This window comes from Urocampus carinirostris, chromosome 16 (genome assembly GCF_059441175.1).
Source record: "Urocampus carinirostris isolate Australia breed hairy pipefish chromosome 16, RoL_Ucar_1.0, whole genome shotgun sequence".
NCBI lineage: Eukaryota > Metazoa > Chordata > Actinopteri > Syngnathiformes > Syngnathidae > Urocampus > Urocampus carinirostris.
In genome coordinates, this window is record NC_142364.1 from 9,544,437 (window position 1) to 9,559,505 (window position 15,069).

The 15,069-nt window shown below is 40.8% G+C and overlaps 1 protein-coding gene across 1 annotated transcript in view; it reads left to right on the top strand.

The window, feature by feature from the left end:
* thbs4b (thrombospondin 4b) overlaps window positions 1-15,069 on the top strand; it is a 50,199-nt gene that overhangs the window by 13,487 nt on the left and 21,643 nt on the right. The window contains exons 3-12 of the mRNA XM_088320358.1: window positions 162-415; window positions 483-585; window positions 3,705-3,787; window positions 3,855-3,906; window positions 4,899-5,050; window positions 7,693-7,830; window positions 9,541-9,618; window positions 11,324-11,476; window positions 11,551-11,655; window positions 14,958-15,065. Coding sequence (XP_088176484.1) covers window positions 162-415; window positions 483-585; window positions 3,705-3,787; window positions 3,855-3,906; window positions 4,899-5,050; window positions 7,693-7,830; window positions 9,541-9,618; window positions 11,324-11,476; window positions 11,551-11,655; window positions 14,958-15,065 — 1,226 coding nt within the window. The remainder of the gene's footprint in view (window positions 1-161; window positions 416-482; window positions 586-3,704; window positions 3,788-3,854; window positions 3,907-4,898; window positions 5,051-7,692; window positions 7,831-9,540; window positions 9,619-11,323; window positions 11,477-11,550; window positions 11,656-14,957; window positions 15,066-15,069) is intronic.

The following is a 15,069-nucleotide window of genomic DNA, read 5'->3' on the forward strand; positions in this document are numbered from 1 at the left end:
ACTTTAATTATCATATAAACCTTTAATGCTGATGTTGTCTCCGGGCAAACGGCTTACACGGACAGAAAAGCGACGCTCCTTATTTGCATACGTCTCATTCCCATTCCGCTTCTTTGTGCCATTTCCTGCTTCTGAGATCAGGATGTTCCTCTGACCTCCAGGGGTGCTGCGTTTCCTGCGGACCGACAAAAGGACTAGCTCGGTGACCTTCAACAATCTGGTGCTGGCGGACGGCAATGTCCACAAACTCTTGTTCCACCTGAAGGGTCTCCAGCAGCCGGGCCCTCCTGGGGGGATGGACCTCCACCTGGATTGCAAGCTGGTGGAGACGGTGCGAGATCTGCCCGCCGCCTTCCAGGGTTTGCCGACCGGCTACAACATGGTGGAGTTGAAGACCATGCTCAACAAAGATGAAGTGGGTGGAGCCATTGATAATCCCCAAAATCTTGGTTTTAGTTTGAGTGACTGATGTTCTTCAACAGGAGGGTCTACGTGAGCTCAAGCTGGTGGTTGGAGATACTTTTGAGAATGTGGCGTCTTTGCAAGATTGCTATTTCCAGCAGAGAGACTCCGTGCAAACCCTGGGTAAATAAATCGTCTTGTAGATTCCCCCTTCCCCTAGTATAAACAGAGGAATGGGACAATCTTGGTCTTCCTTGTTAAGGGGGAAGGGGAAGGGAAGAAAAGGTAAATGGAGACATTACCATTTGAACCAAACCCACCCCTGTACTTTCCCCCTACACTTTGCAAAGGAATCGAATCATCTTCGTCTCCTCCAGAGCATGGACTAAAATGAAAGGGGAAGAAAGTAATAGGATTGGGATTAAACCCTTTAGACCTGACCTACCCTTCGTCTTACCCCTTCTGCTAGGCTTTGCAGAGAAATGGGACAGTCTTTGTCTCTCTGTGCATTTCTAAAGTAATGAGTACAGTAGAAGGGAACGTGGCCCAAACCTTCACCCTTCTGTGGGACTTTGCGGAGTAATGGTACAATGGGATAATTTCTAATCCTATAGGAAAATCGAAGGGAAGAGGAAGTAAATAGATTAGGATTTAGTCCTTTGAACCCATTTTGACCTTTCCCCTAGAATCTGCGGAGCAATAGGTGAGTCTTTGTCTCTTTTTGGATGTGTTTAAGTACAGACTAAAATGGAAGAGAAAGAGACTAAGAGAATTGAGATTTCCAGCCAAACCCTCCCCTTTACCCCTTACCCTAGGCTCTGCAGAGGAATGGGACGGTCTTTGTTTCCCTGTAAACAAGCAGTTCAAGAAAAATAAGTATTAGAGAAGGAAACAGGAAGTAAAGGTATTAAGCTTCTCTCTTTTGATCATGGCCTAAACCAGGGGTGTCAAACTCATTTTAACTCAGGGGCCAGACGATAGAAAAAACATTCTGTCGAGGGCCGGACTAGTAGATTGAAGAGAAAGAAAAAGAGATAAAGAAATAAGAGAAAGAGGGAGGGAAAAGGAGAGAGGGCGGGACAAAGAAAGAAAAAGAGAGAGAAGGAGAGAGCGTGAGAAACAAAAGATGAAAAGTCGCGAGAGAGGGAGAAAAGAAAGGGAGACGAAGAAAGAAATCCAAAGAGAAATAGAAAGACAGAAGGAGAGAAAGCACAAAGGGTATGAAGAGAGAAAGAAAAAAGAGAGAAAAGGAAAAAGGGAAGTTTGCGCAAAAGAGGTTAAAAGACACAGAGAGAGAAAGAGACAAAGAGCAACAAAGGAAGAGAAAAAGAGTGACACAGAGAGTGAAAGAGACAGAGACAGAGTGGGAGAAAAGGGGTGGAAAAAAAAGAGAGAGAGAGAGAGAGAGAGAGAGAGAGAGAGAGAGAGAGAGAGAGATAAATAAATTCAAGTACAGTGTCTTTGTTCGAGGTACCTGGCTTTGGCAACATCAAATTGACATATTTCAACCTGCAGCTTGTTTTTCTCTTGCGCTTCTCTGTGTGTTGTCTTGCGGGCCGGATTCAATCCCTTAGCGGGCCTAAACCGGGCCGCGGGCCGCCTATTTGACACCTGTGGCCTAAACCATCCCCCTTCCTCTATACCAGGCATGTCCAAAGTTCAGCCAGGTGGGCCAGTTCTAGCCCGTGATCTAATTTTTACTGGCCCGCGGCCTTTGTCAATAAATTAATAATAAGTAATGTCGACCGTAGTATAAAATAAATTTGTTTTCAAAATGTTTTCAGCAAATGATTGCAGTAGCCTTTGGCCACCTTGCCCTTGGCTTTCTGTGAGAATTACAGCCCACCTCATTTCCACCATGGCGATTTTAAATCAAAAAAGGAAAGTCGACTGTGAGGGCCACCACTCCCAAGGCAAGTGGAAATTAGAGTCACTGAAATTCACCTAATTTGCCGCATGCTAACTACAAAAAGCTAACCCAAAAGGTAAAGCCACTGGAGGCTGTTTCAACAGCACAGCAGCTTTTCACAAGATCCCTGCGAGTCAAATGAAAATGTTACAAAGGCGAGCTAAGAGGTTGCGACGCCGATCGCCAAAAACATCAAACCTTTCACTGAAAGTGACTTCATCAAAAACTGTTCAAAGAATTCCAGGCTGAATAGACGGCCCTGAGTCATTTTCAGCTTATCAAGAGGGTTGGGTAGGGTTACTTTAACTGGATTACTTTCAATGACTTTTGGATGACTCCAATACCAAATGTGCTAATAAAAGACAAAAGAAACAAAATATGAATAAAATGACTCAATTTTGTGCAGGTTTGGGGAGTAACGGAACACACAGAAGGGCAAAAATGATGTCGGCAAGCTGTTTGGATTTATTTTCATTTTGTTTCTGTCGCATTTGATGTTAGTGTTGCCGGAGATCAAAGAGATCAAAGCCAGGAGGGAAAGCTAACCACGTGTTGCAAGTCATTATTTTATTTATATTTAGTTTCTTTTGTCTTTTATTAGCATATTTGGTATTGGAGTCATCCAAAAGTAATTGAAAGTAATCAAGTTAAAGTAACCCTACCCAACCCTGCTTGTTATATTGCCACTTCTCATTCTACTCTGGTTACACTTTGTTTGTGCTGTTTTCTGAAGGGAGTAGTACACACCGTTGTAGGAGATCTTTTTTGTGCTGTTCTCTGAAAGGAGTAGTACACACCGTTGTAGGCAATCTCTTTCGTGATGTTTTCTAAAGGAAGTAGTAGACACCGTTGTAGGAGATCTTTGTTGTGCTGTTCTCTGTAGGGAGTAGTACACACCGTTGTGGGAGATCTTTTTTGTGCAGTTCTCTGAAGGGAGTAGTACACACTGTTGTAGGAGATCTTTTTGGTGCTGTTCTCTGAAGGGATTAGTACACACCGTTGTGGGAGATCTCTTATGTGCTGTTTTCTGAAGGGAGTAGTACACACCGTTGTGGGAGATCTCTTATGTGCTGTTTTCTGAAGGGAGTAGTACACACCGTTGTAGATCTTTTTTGTGCTGTTCTCTGAAGGGAGTAGTACACACCGTTGTAGATCTTTTTTGTGCTGTTCTCTGAAGGGAGTAGTACACACCGTTGTAAGCAATCTCTTTCGTGAGTCATCATTTTATTCATATTTAGTTTCTTTTGTCTTTTATTAGCATATTTGGTATTGGAGTCATCCAAAAGTCATTGAAAGTAATCCAGTTAAAGTAACCCTACCCAACCCTGCTCTATACTTAGAGGGAGAATGGTACCATTTAATCTCCTCGAAAAAAAAACATGTCTTCCTTTAGGAGTCAACACCAAGCAGCTATCCAATCAGATGATGGAATTGACGAAGGTGATCAACGAGCTGAAAGACATCCTCATCCAGCAGGTAAGAATCTCTCCACCAATCTTTGTACAGGAACCCTCATTTGTTCACTTCACCTGAATCATTTCAGGTGAAAGAAACCTCCTTCCTCACCAACACCATCTCCGAGTGCCAGGCTTGCGGTAAGACCACCGGCAACTCACCCCCTTCCTTTAAGTCATTTTGTGCATGATTTTACAAAATATTTGGTTATATAGGGATGACAGAAGCAAAAACAACCTAAAGAGCCATTTAGGACCCGAAAGAGCCGGTTGTTTTTAGTGAGCCGAGCCGAAGAAGCCGGTTCTCGAAAAACTCTACTGACTTTACTCAACTTCGTTCTACTTCGACCTTAACTTCCAAATACCGCATTTAGAACACAACGTCAGCGGAACCCGTGTATTTTTAACTTCATGCACTGTCACTTTAACTTAATTCGCTTCTTAAAGAGGAATTTCGAGCCCTGATTTTTGTGAGCTGGCTAGATTTTCTTGTGCGCAGAAAAGCTCTGGGCAATTACGCACGCACGTAGTTTAGAGGGAACATTGGTCACAAGCGAGAAACGGACACAGGAACCAATAGCGTTGGTTTTACTCAGTTTTATTGAGAAAGAGAGCAGTGTCGAGCGACGGTAGTCGTAGACAGCGGGAAAACAGGTCAATGGCCGGGACGGAGGAGCAAGGGCGGTAACGAGTCCAGAAAGGAGGTCAGCAACAGGTATCAGGCAGGAAATAGCGCAAAACCGGTCGACGGCCAGGACGGAGGGGCAAAACAGAAACAGGTCCAGAAACAGGTCGGCAACAGGTATCAGGCAGGAGAAAACAGGGCAGGAGAATGTCGGATAGTACAAAGCTTGCCTAGCTGAGAGCATAGGTTCGCAGACGGTCAGTTCAGTTAAAATCGCGGGACTCAATGTAGAGTATGGATTAAATTTGTGATTGTGTTACGTGTTTTAGTGTGGGCGCATGCGGCTTATATACAGGTGCGGCTTGTGTATGTACAAAACTGGTTTTCCTCTTAAAATGTAGTGGGTGCGGCTTATAATCAGGTGCGCTCTATAGTCCGGAATTTACGGTAGTCGAATGTATAAAACCCTTCATAATCAAGTACTAAACGCATGAATTCTAATCCCAAGGTCTGGGCGGGACCGAGGTGGTGAAACCGAGATGCGGTCCCGGCGTATGTTTCCGAGACGGGGCCTGCCGGGAAACGGCGGACGGCGTGGAGTGCGGCCCGTGTCCCGACGGCTACACGGGCGACGGCTTCAACTGCGACGACGTGGACGAGGTTAGCGCCTCTAAGACCCCCTTGACCTTCACTCGGAATAAATCAAAGCCCCCTTCTGCTTTCCGTTCCCCGTCATGAATATTAAACTCAAACCGTATGTAAAAATTTACATTTTCCTTCATTAAAAATCTGTCTTGTTTACAAGGGCGCCCGCAGTTGAATTGGGAATGTCTTTTTTAATCATTGAGTGGGTTCAGGGTGACTCGCTCTAAATGATAAATGGCATAAATTATCACGAGAAAGGGTACGTGACACTTTAATTAACCCGACACAATATACAGTTTGAACGCGGGGTCACTTTTTTGCGCCATTGATACGGAATTTTGGCAGTACCTTGATGATGGTTAGAGGACGTTAACTCATTCCTCGCCCTGTTACAGTAAAGATTTGATTTAAACAATTTGGTGTTTTCCATTTATTGGCTTAACTCATATTAATCTCTTCCTTATGGTCAGTCTTATGTTTTTGTCTTTGCCACTTTTAACTCTAGATGCTGAAACCGGTATGTGCAGATACTATTTAAACCAAGCTGTTAATTTAGGACCTGTGAGGCGTCTATTTCTCAAACTCTAGACTCTAACGTACTTGTAATAATGCCACTTCTCATTCTACTCTGGTTACAGTTTGTTTGTGCTGTTTTCTGAAGGGAGTAGTACACACCGTTGTAGGAGATCTTTTTTGTGCTGTTCTCTGAAGGGAGTAGAGCATACCGTTGTAGGAGATCTCTTTTGTGCTGTTCTCTGAAGGGAGTAGTACACACTGTTGTGGGAGATCTTTTTTGTGCTTTTCTCTGAAGGGAATAGTACACACCGTTGTAGGAAATCATGTTTGTGCTGTTCTCTGAAGGGAGTAGTACACACCGTTGTGGGAGATCTCTTTTGTGCTGTTCTCTAAAAGGAGTAGTACACAGAGTTGTAGGAGATCTTTTTTGTGATGTTCTCTGAAGGGAGTAGTACACACAGTTGTGGGAGATCTTTTTTTGTGCTGTTCTCTGAAGGGAGTAGAGCATACCGTTGTAGGAGATCTTTTTTGTGCTGTTCTCTGAAGGGAGTAGTACACACTGTTGTGGGAGATCTTTTTTGTGCTTTTCTCTGAAGGGAATAGTACACACCGTTGTAGGAAATCATGTTTGTGCTGTTCTCTGAAGGGAGTAGTACACACCATTGTAGGCAATCTCTTTCGTAATGTTCTCTAAAGGGAGTAGTACACACCGTTGTATGAAATCATATTTGTGCTGTTCTCTGAAGGGCTTAGTACTCACCGTTGTAGGAGATCTCTTTTTTTGCTGTTCTCTGAAGGGAGTAGTACACACCGTTGTAGGAGAACTTATTTGTGCTGTTCTCTAAAGGGTGTAGTACACACCGTTGTAGATCTTTTTTGTGCTGTTCTCTGGAGGGAGTAGTAAATACTGTTGTGGGAGATCTTTTTTGTGCTTTCTCTGAAGGGATTTGTACTCACGGTTGTAGGAGATCTGTTTTGTGCTGTTCTCTAAAAATGAGTGGTACACACCGTTGTAGGAGATCTTTTTTGTGCTGATCTCTAAAAAGGAGTAGTAAACACCGTTGTAGGAGATCTTTGTTGTGTTGTTCTCTGAAGGGAGTAGTACACACCGTTGTGGGAGATCTTTTTTGTGTTGTTCTCTGAAGGGAGTAGTACACACCGTTGTAGGAGATCTTTTTTGTGCTTTTCTCTGAAGGGAGTAGTAGTACACACTGTTGTGGGAGATCTCTTTTGTGCTGTTCCCTAAAAGGAGTAGTACACACCGTTGTGGGAGATCTTTTTTGTGCAGTTCTCTGACGGGAGTAGTAAACACAGTTGTAGGAGATCTTTTCTGTGCTGTTCTCTAAAAGGAGTAATACACACCGTTGTGGGAGATCTTTTTTGTGCTGTTCTCTAAAAGGAATAATACACACTGTTGTAGGAGATCTTTTTGTGCTGTTCTCTGAAGAGAGTAGTACACACTGTTGTAGAAAATCTCTTTCGTGATGATCTCTGAAGGGAGTGTTACACACCGTTGTAGGAGATCTCTTTTGTGCTGTTCTCTGTAGGGAGTAGTACACACCGTTGCAGGAGATGTGCTGTTTCTAGGCAATTCCTCACATGAAATAGCCCTTATTTAATAGAAGGAGAGACTGTCGAGTTTCACACAAAAGTTCACACCCACGAATATGATGCTCCAGATACTGGACTAGCTCATAGTAAGGTTCGTTTTATAGCATCTCTAACCAGCTGAACTGTTTTCAGCTGTGCTAACATCGGGGTGCAAGGGTCTTCAGATCATCAGTTAGGATTCTAACTCAATTAGGAAATGCAATATACATTAGAGTGTTGGTTGCTATAAACCTTTGTAGATATTCTATTAAAAACAAAGATTTGTCGCTAAAATAGTCATTTACCTCTTTAACAATATATATGGTGTTTTACTGGTAATGGTAAAGCCTTCTTGCTGGCCAAATTCAGACTGGCCTTGCGAGGTGAGACATGTATGTACCAGCTCTAGGTTCCTGTCTCCAGGGAGGGGAAGACCCCCTGTGGTGGAGTTGTCACGGCAACCTTTGATGAGTTTAATGTTATCTTCATTGAAAAGATTTGTGCTTTTCCTCAAAAAATGATAATATATAATCTGAAAAAAACCCTTGCAGTGCCAGTTCAACCCCTGCTTCCCGGGAGTCAAGTGCGTCAACACGGCCCCGGGATTCCGATGCGACGCTTGCCCGCTGGGATACACCGGCCTGCCTCTAGAGGGCGTAGGAGTGCTCTTCGCCCAAACCAACAAACAGGTTGGTATCATCTTTAAAGTGCTGTGTGTCAAGCATGCTTTTAAGGAACTCATCATCTAAATCAGTGGTCCCCAAACTACGGCCCGCGGGCCGGATGCGGCCCGCCTCCACGTTTAGTCCGGCCCCCTGAACAATACCAGAAAGCATTTTGATTTTTTTCTTCCTATATGTGTATTTGTATTTGATAATAGAGTTGGACTTTTGCAATAAAATGTTTCTTGGTTATGAACTATTTTCATTATTAACTCTTATTAGTATTTTATACGGCGCAACAAAGGTTGCTGACTCGTTAAAATGTTATATTTTGGGTTTTTGGTGTTGTTTTGTAAAGCAGAAAAAGTGAAGTACCAGTATATCACCACTAGATGACATAGTCTCACAGGTCAGAGAAGGGTGTTTGGGGCAAGTCTCACGGGACCTCACGTGATTTAATGAGACTTGTTTAATAAATCACTCTTAATGTCTGTCAGGGATATACATTATTAAGACTATTTAGTGGCTATATTTGCACAGATAAAATACATGTATATAGTTTAATTCTACATGATGGTGGAAGACAAAAAAACTTACGTCCGTTCTGGATGGAGTCAAAACCGAGAGAGACAGTGTTTATTTTTACGTCAGAGGAATCAGTACAGACTAGAAAACGACTTCAAAGTTAAAGAATACAAGATTGATAAACATACAAGAGATGCAATTAGACTGATTATTGAAACGTTACTTTATGTCTGTGTGTGTATGAGAAACATTGTTTTTATATTTAGTAATATAAAAACAAGCTAATTACCTTGAGACAGAAATTCAAGAGATTTACATTGAAAACCTGACATTTTCAACAAGTAAATGGTGTCGTGTGAGACTGACATTTACCATCTATTTTGCAGGTGAGATTTACGATAAATTTTTACATTTTGGCACTCCTGCAATCATCACTCTTTTTCTGTTACAAACTGACCCAGAGAAGGGAAAAGTTATTTGGCCCTCACGGGAAAAACTCTGGGGACTCCTGATCTAAATACTCACACATTGGTAAAATATAGAATTATTTTAGAGTACTTTATTTTCCGGAGGCACAACAGCAATTTTATATTCTGGTGCACCGTATAATCTGGAAAATATAGTATATTCTGTTTTTCTGTTGAAAAAAATGAACACTAGCTAAACATACTTTATTTTACGGACTATAAGAAGCCCTTAAAAAAACTATTATCCAGAAATTTAAAAGTGCGCCTTTAACAAAAATATATTATGAAGAAATAAAATGGGTTGCCGTCCTCTTAGATCTATTACTTCACATCTCTAAATAAAACGAGAGACAAGTGACACCAATATTTTCTCATGGGGAGATGCCAGAGGACACCATGGTAAAACAAGAAACATCAAACAGACCAGAGAAAAAAAACAACAACAATGCAGCAGCTTCTCTTCTCAGGCGAATGGTTGAGTAGTTCACAAGATGATAAAACTTAATTCCAATTCTAATTCCAACATTTTAGTAAATGAAGAATAAATGTATTTACAATTATCAATTATCACCTCCAAAATTACGTCGATTTATGAAAAATAACCCCAATTTTTTTGTATTTGAAAAATATAAAAAGAAAGTGCCATTCGGTACAAAACAACCCTCTTTTCTGTGTTATTTTGACAGTAATGTTTTGTATCGTTAGTTAGCTGAGTTGCTAACCATCCTGACTGCGTTTTTTCCAGGTTTGCGACGACATCGACGAATGCAAAGGGCCCGACAACGGCGGCTGCGCGGCCAACTCCATCTGCCACAACTCACAGGTGAGTCATCCAACCACCAGGTGGAACAGTTGCCACTTACTAAGCCAACACAGATGATGCCACTCATATTGTTCAGAGACAGAGAGATAGTGGGAGAGAGGGAGAGAGAGAGAGAGAGAGAGAGAGAGAGAGAGAGAGAGAGAGAGAGAAAGAAGTAGAAAGAGGGGAGAGAGAGAAAGAGGGAGAGAAAGACCAAGAGAGAAAGGGGGGGGAGAAAGGGGCAAAGAAAGAAAGAAAGAACAAAAAAACAAAAGAACAAAAAAACAAAAGAACAAAAGAACAAAAGAACAAAAGAACAAAAGAAAGAATGAAAGAAAGAACAAAAGAACAAAAGAACAAAAGAAAGAACGAAAGAAAGAACAAAAGAACAAAAGAATAAAAGAATAAAAGAAAGAAAGAAAGGAAGAATAAAAGAAAGAAAGAAAGAAAGAAAAATAAAAGAAAGAAAGAAAGAACAAAAGAACAAAAGAACAAAAGGACAAAAGAAAGAAAGAAAGAACAAACAAAAGAATAAAAGAAGGAAAGAAAGAAAGAACAAAAGAACAAAAGAACAAAAGAACAAAAGAACAAAAGAACAAAAGAACAAAAGAACAAAAGAACAAAAGAACAAAAGAACAAAAGAACAAAAGAACAAAAGAACAAAAGAACAAAAGAAAGATGTCATGGTCGCCTTGGCGACCGGTCTGCCCCGCCCCCTGGGCCCAGCTGAAGCAGTTCAACTAATCGCGTGTCTGCTATTTAAGGCTGGATTGTGGGCTTTGCGGGTGCTGGCTCATTATATATACACATTCCCCGGTCTGTTATGCCTTGTCCTGTTTTAGTTTAAAACATTGTCCGTTCTGTTATGCCTTGTCCTGTTTAGTTGAGTTGGAAGAATCAACTGTTTGTTTCGTCATGTCCCAGAGTTTTGGACAACTTTTATTTTGTTAAATAAAACTTTTGGATCGTTACGCAATTGAGTTCTCCCTTCCTGCCCCCTGCCTCCGTTCTGGTCCGATCACTCCTTCCACTCCACTCCGCCCCGTGACAAAAGAACAAAAGAATAAAAGAAAGAAAGAAAGAAAGAACAAAAGAACAAAAGAACAAAAGAAAGAACAAAAGAAAGAACAAAAGAATAAAAGAAAGAAAGAAAGAAAAAAAGAAAAAAAGAAAAAAAGAAAAAAAGAAAAAAAGAACAAAAGAAAGAAAGAAAGAACGAACAAAAGGATAAAAGAAGGAAAGAAAGAAAGAAGGAAAGAAAGAAAGAAAGAACAAAAGACAGAAAGAAAGAACGAAAGAAATAAAGAACGAAAGAACGAAAGAACAAAAGAACAAAAGAATGAAAGAAAGAAAGAGAAAAAGAAAAAGAAAAGGAAAAAAGATTGAAAAGATAAAGAAAAAGTAAGAAAAAAGAAAAACTGAGATGATCATAAAGAGAACTAGAGATAAAAAAAAGAGACTGAAAAATAGAGATAAAAAAGAGAGAGAAAGAGAAAAATAAAAGACATACAAAAAGATATAGGGATAGAGTGATAGAAAGAGAAAGCGAGTGAGAGATCATTTCAAAGTGTCACCGGCTCCTCGCCGATTGTCCACAAAGAGCCGTGTGTGAGTGTCAAGCACATTGTAAAGCACTTTGGGACCTCTCCACTTGTAACTCAGTATATGAACGCAGCCCATTTCCCACTCCTTAGCAAACCACACAACTAATTGCGCGTTCTCGCAGGGCTCGTACCACTGCGGCAGCTGCAAGACGGGTTTTACGGGCGACCAAGTGAAAGGTTGCAAGCCCGAAGTCAGTTGCGCCAACAGCCTGACCAACCCTTGCGACATCAACGCCAACTGCGTGGCCGAGCGGGACGGAACCATCTCTTGTCAGGTACGGCACGAGCTCGCCAACCCAGATTTCATCCCTTTCGCTAACTCTCACTGAGCGGTGTTTTTCGTCTGCAGTGCGGAATCGGCTGGGCCGGGAACGGATTCCTATGCGGGAAAGACACCGACATCGACGGCTATCCTGACGAGAAACTCAAGTGTAAAGACCCCAAGTGTAGAAAGGTTCGTTTTTAAACCAGAGAACCAACAACAAACACCAAGCGGACAAAGTAACTGAATGACTAACCACTTAAAGCCCCTAGTGATGTAGAAATACTTCAATCAATAGCAATAAAACATTATTGATTCAAAAAAATGAAAGAGCTGACTTGACTATCTTAAGCGCAATAACAAATAAACAAGCCAATCAAATAACTAACTGACAGACAAACCAGCTGGTTTTCCTTTCGATTTTTCCATACCAGGTAAAAAAAAACTAACTGATAAACCGATTAATAATCGATAAACTGACCGAAATGACAGACCAATTGACAACTTGACCTTCTTAGGGTCTAAAACGAACGAATGAGCTAACTAAGTAACTATGTAAGTAACCAGCTGGTTGGCCAACAAAATTTCCTACCTACCAAGATGACAGACTAACCTAACATAACTAAATATAGGCCAGACTAAATAGGCACCTGACAAACAAACAAGCCAATTAAATAACTGACAGACCAACCAGCTGGTATTCCCTTCCATTTTTCCGTACCAAATAAAACAACTAACTAGATAAAACAATTAATAATTTATAAGCTGATCAAAACGACCAATTGACGAATTGACTTCCCTAGGGTTTAAAACAAACGAATGAACTAAGTAACTATGTAAGTAACCAGCTGATTTCCTACCTACCAAGATTACAGACTAACCTAACATAACCAAAGATAGGCCAGACTGAATAGGCACCTTACAAACTAACCAACCAACTAATTAACTGACTAAATAACGGACTAACTAACCAACCAGCTGGCCAACAAAACATGTTCCAACCTACCAAGGTGATTGACGTACCATAACTGAAGTTCTGCTTGACCAAATAACCCACTAACTAACTAACAAACTAACTAACTAACTAACTAACTGGCCAACAAAAATGTGATCCTACCTAACAAGATGAAGGACCAGTTTAATATAACTGCAGTAAGGCTAGACCAAAATAGCCAACTACCAAACCAACTGCAAACTAACAAATGAATTAACTGACTAATACCCTTTGAAAGTAGTTTGTGATTAAAGGTTATACAAGTAAAATGACTTTGCTAACTAATTTACTACTTATCAAAAAGCTGGCGAAAGAACAACATGTTCCTACCTACCAAGGTGACTGACATACCATAACTGAAGCTATGCTTGAGCATATAGCCAACTAACTAACTTACTAACTAACTGACCAACAAAAATGTGATCCTACCTGAAAAGATGATGGACTAATTTAAAACTGAAGTAAGGCCAGACCAAAATAACCGATTACACAAACCAACTACAAACTAACAAATGAATTAACTAATACTCTTTGGAACTTCTTTGTGATTAAAGGCTATACAAATAAATATGACTTTTCTAACTAATTAGTACTTACCAACAAGCTGGCAAAAAAATGTTCCCACCTTACCACAACTAAAAGTAGGCCAGACTAACTAACTAACTGACTAACTCAGTAACTCACTAACTCACTAACTGGATAACTGACTAACTGACTGACTAACTAACTAACTGACTAACCAACTAACTAACTAACTAACTCACTAACTCGTCAAAAGCACTTAAAGTTAAAAGTTAAAAAGTGTAAGTGGTAAACCAAGTATTATTGATAAACTGTTCGAAACAACAGACCAGCTGACGAACTGACCTTCTTAGGGTCTAAAACAAACCAATGAGCTAACCAAGCATCTATGTTAGGAACCAGATGGTTGGCTAACAAATTGTTTCCCTACTTATCAAGGTGACCGAATAACTTACCACAACTAAAGTTAGGACAGACTAAATAGCCAACTAACAAACTAACTAGCTGTTTGGCCAACTAAATGATTTCCTACCTACTAATTTACCATTACTTCCGTTCGGCCACACCAAACATCCAAATAACAAACTAAGCAACCAACTAATTAACTGACTGCCATAAGAGTATACCAACCAGCCAACTAGACAGCTTGTCAACCAGCCAACTAGCCAACTAAATGATTTCCTACCTACTAAGGTGATGGGCTAATTTACCATAACTTAAGTTCGGCCAGACCAAACATCCCACTAACAATCTAAGCAACCAACTAATTAACTGACTGCCATAAGAGTATACTAACTAGCCAACTAGCCAATCAGCCAACTAGCCAACTAAATGATTTCCTACCTGCTTAGGTAATGGACTAATTTACCATAACTTAAGTTCGGCCAGACCAAACATCCCACTAACAATCTAAGCAACCAACTAATTAACTGACTGCCATAAGAGTATACTAACTAGCCAACTAGCCAATCAGCCAACTAGCCAACTAAATGATTTCCTACCTGCTTAGGTAATGGACTAATTTACCATAACTTAAGTTCGGCCAGACCAAACATCCCACTAACAATCTAAGCAACCAACTAATTAACTGACTGCCATAAGAGTATACTAACTAGCCAACTAGCCAATCAGCCAACTAGCCAACTAAATGATTTCCTACCTGCTTAGGTAATGGACTAATTTACCATAACTTAAGTTCGGCCAGACCAAACATCCAACTAACAAACTTGGCAACCAACTAATTAACTGACTGCCATAAGAGTATACCAACTATCCAACTAGACAACTTGCCAACCAGCCAACTAGCTAAATAAATGATTTCCTACCTACTAAGGTGATGGACTAATTTACCATAACTTAAGTTCGGCCAGACCAAACATCCAACTAACAAACTTGGCAACCAACTAATTAACTGACTGCCATAAGAGTATACCAACTATCCAACTAGACAACTTGCCAACCAGCCAACTAGCTAAATAAATGATTTCCTACCTACTAAGGTGATGGACTAATTTACTATAACTTAAGTTCGGCCAGACCAAACATCCCACAAACAATCTAAGCAACCAACTAATTAACTGACTGCCATAAGAGTATACTAACTAGCCAACTAGCCAATCAGCCAACTAGCCAACTAAATGATTTCCTACCTGCTTAGGTAATGGACTAATTTACCATAACTTAAGTTCGGCCAGACCAAACATCCAACTAACAAACTTGGAAACCAACTAATTAACTGACTGCCATAAGAGTATACCAACTATCCAACTAGACAACTTGCCAACCAGCCAACTAGCTAAATAAATGATTTCCTACCTACTAAGGTGATGGACTAATTTACCATAACTTAAGTTTGGCCAAACCAAACATCCAACCAACAAACTAAGCAACGAACTAATTAATTGACTGCCATAAGGTTATACCAACTAGCCAACTAGTCAACAGGCCAACTAAGTGATTGTTGCGGATTGTTCTCCAGGACAATTGCGTCTTTGTCCCGAACTCGGGCCAGGAGGACGCCGATCGGGACGGACAGGGAGACGCCTGCGACGAAGATGCCGACGGGGACGGAATTCTCAACGAGCAGGTTA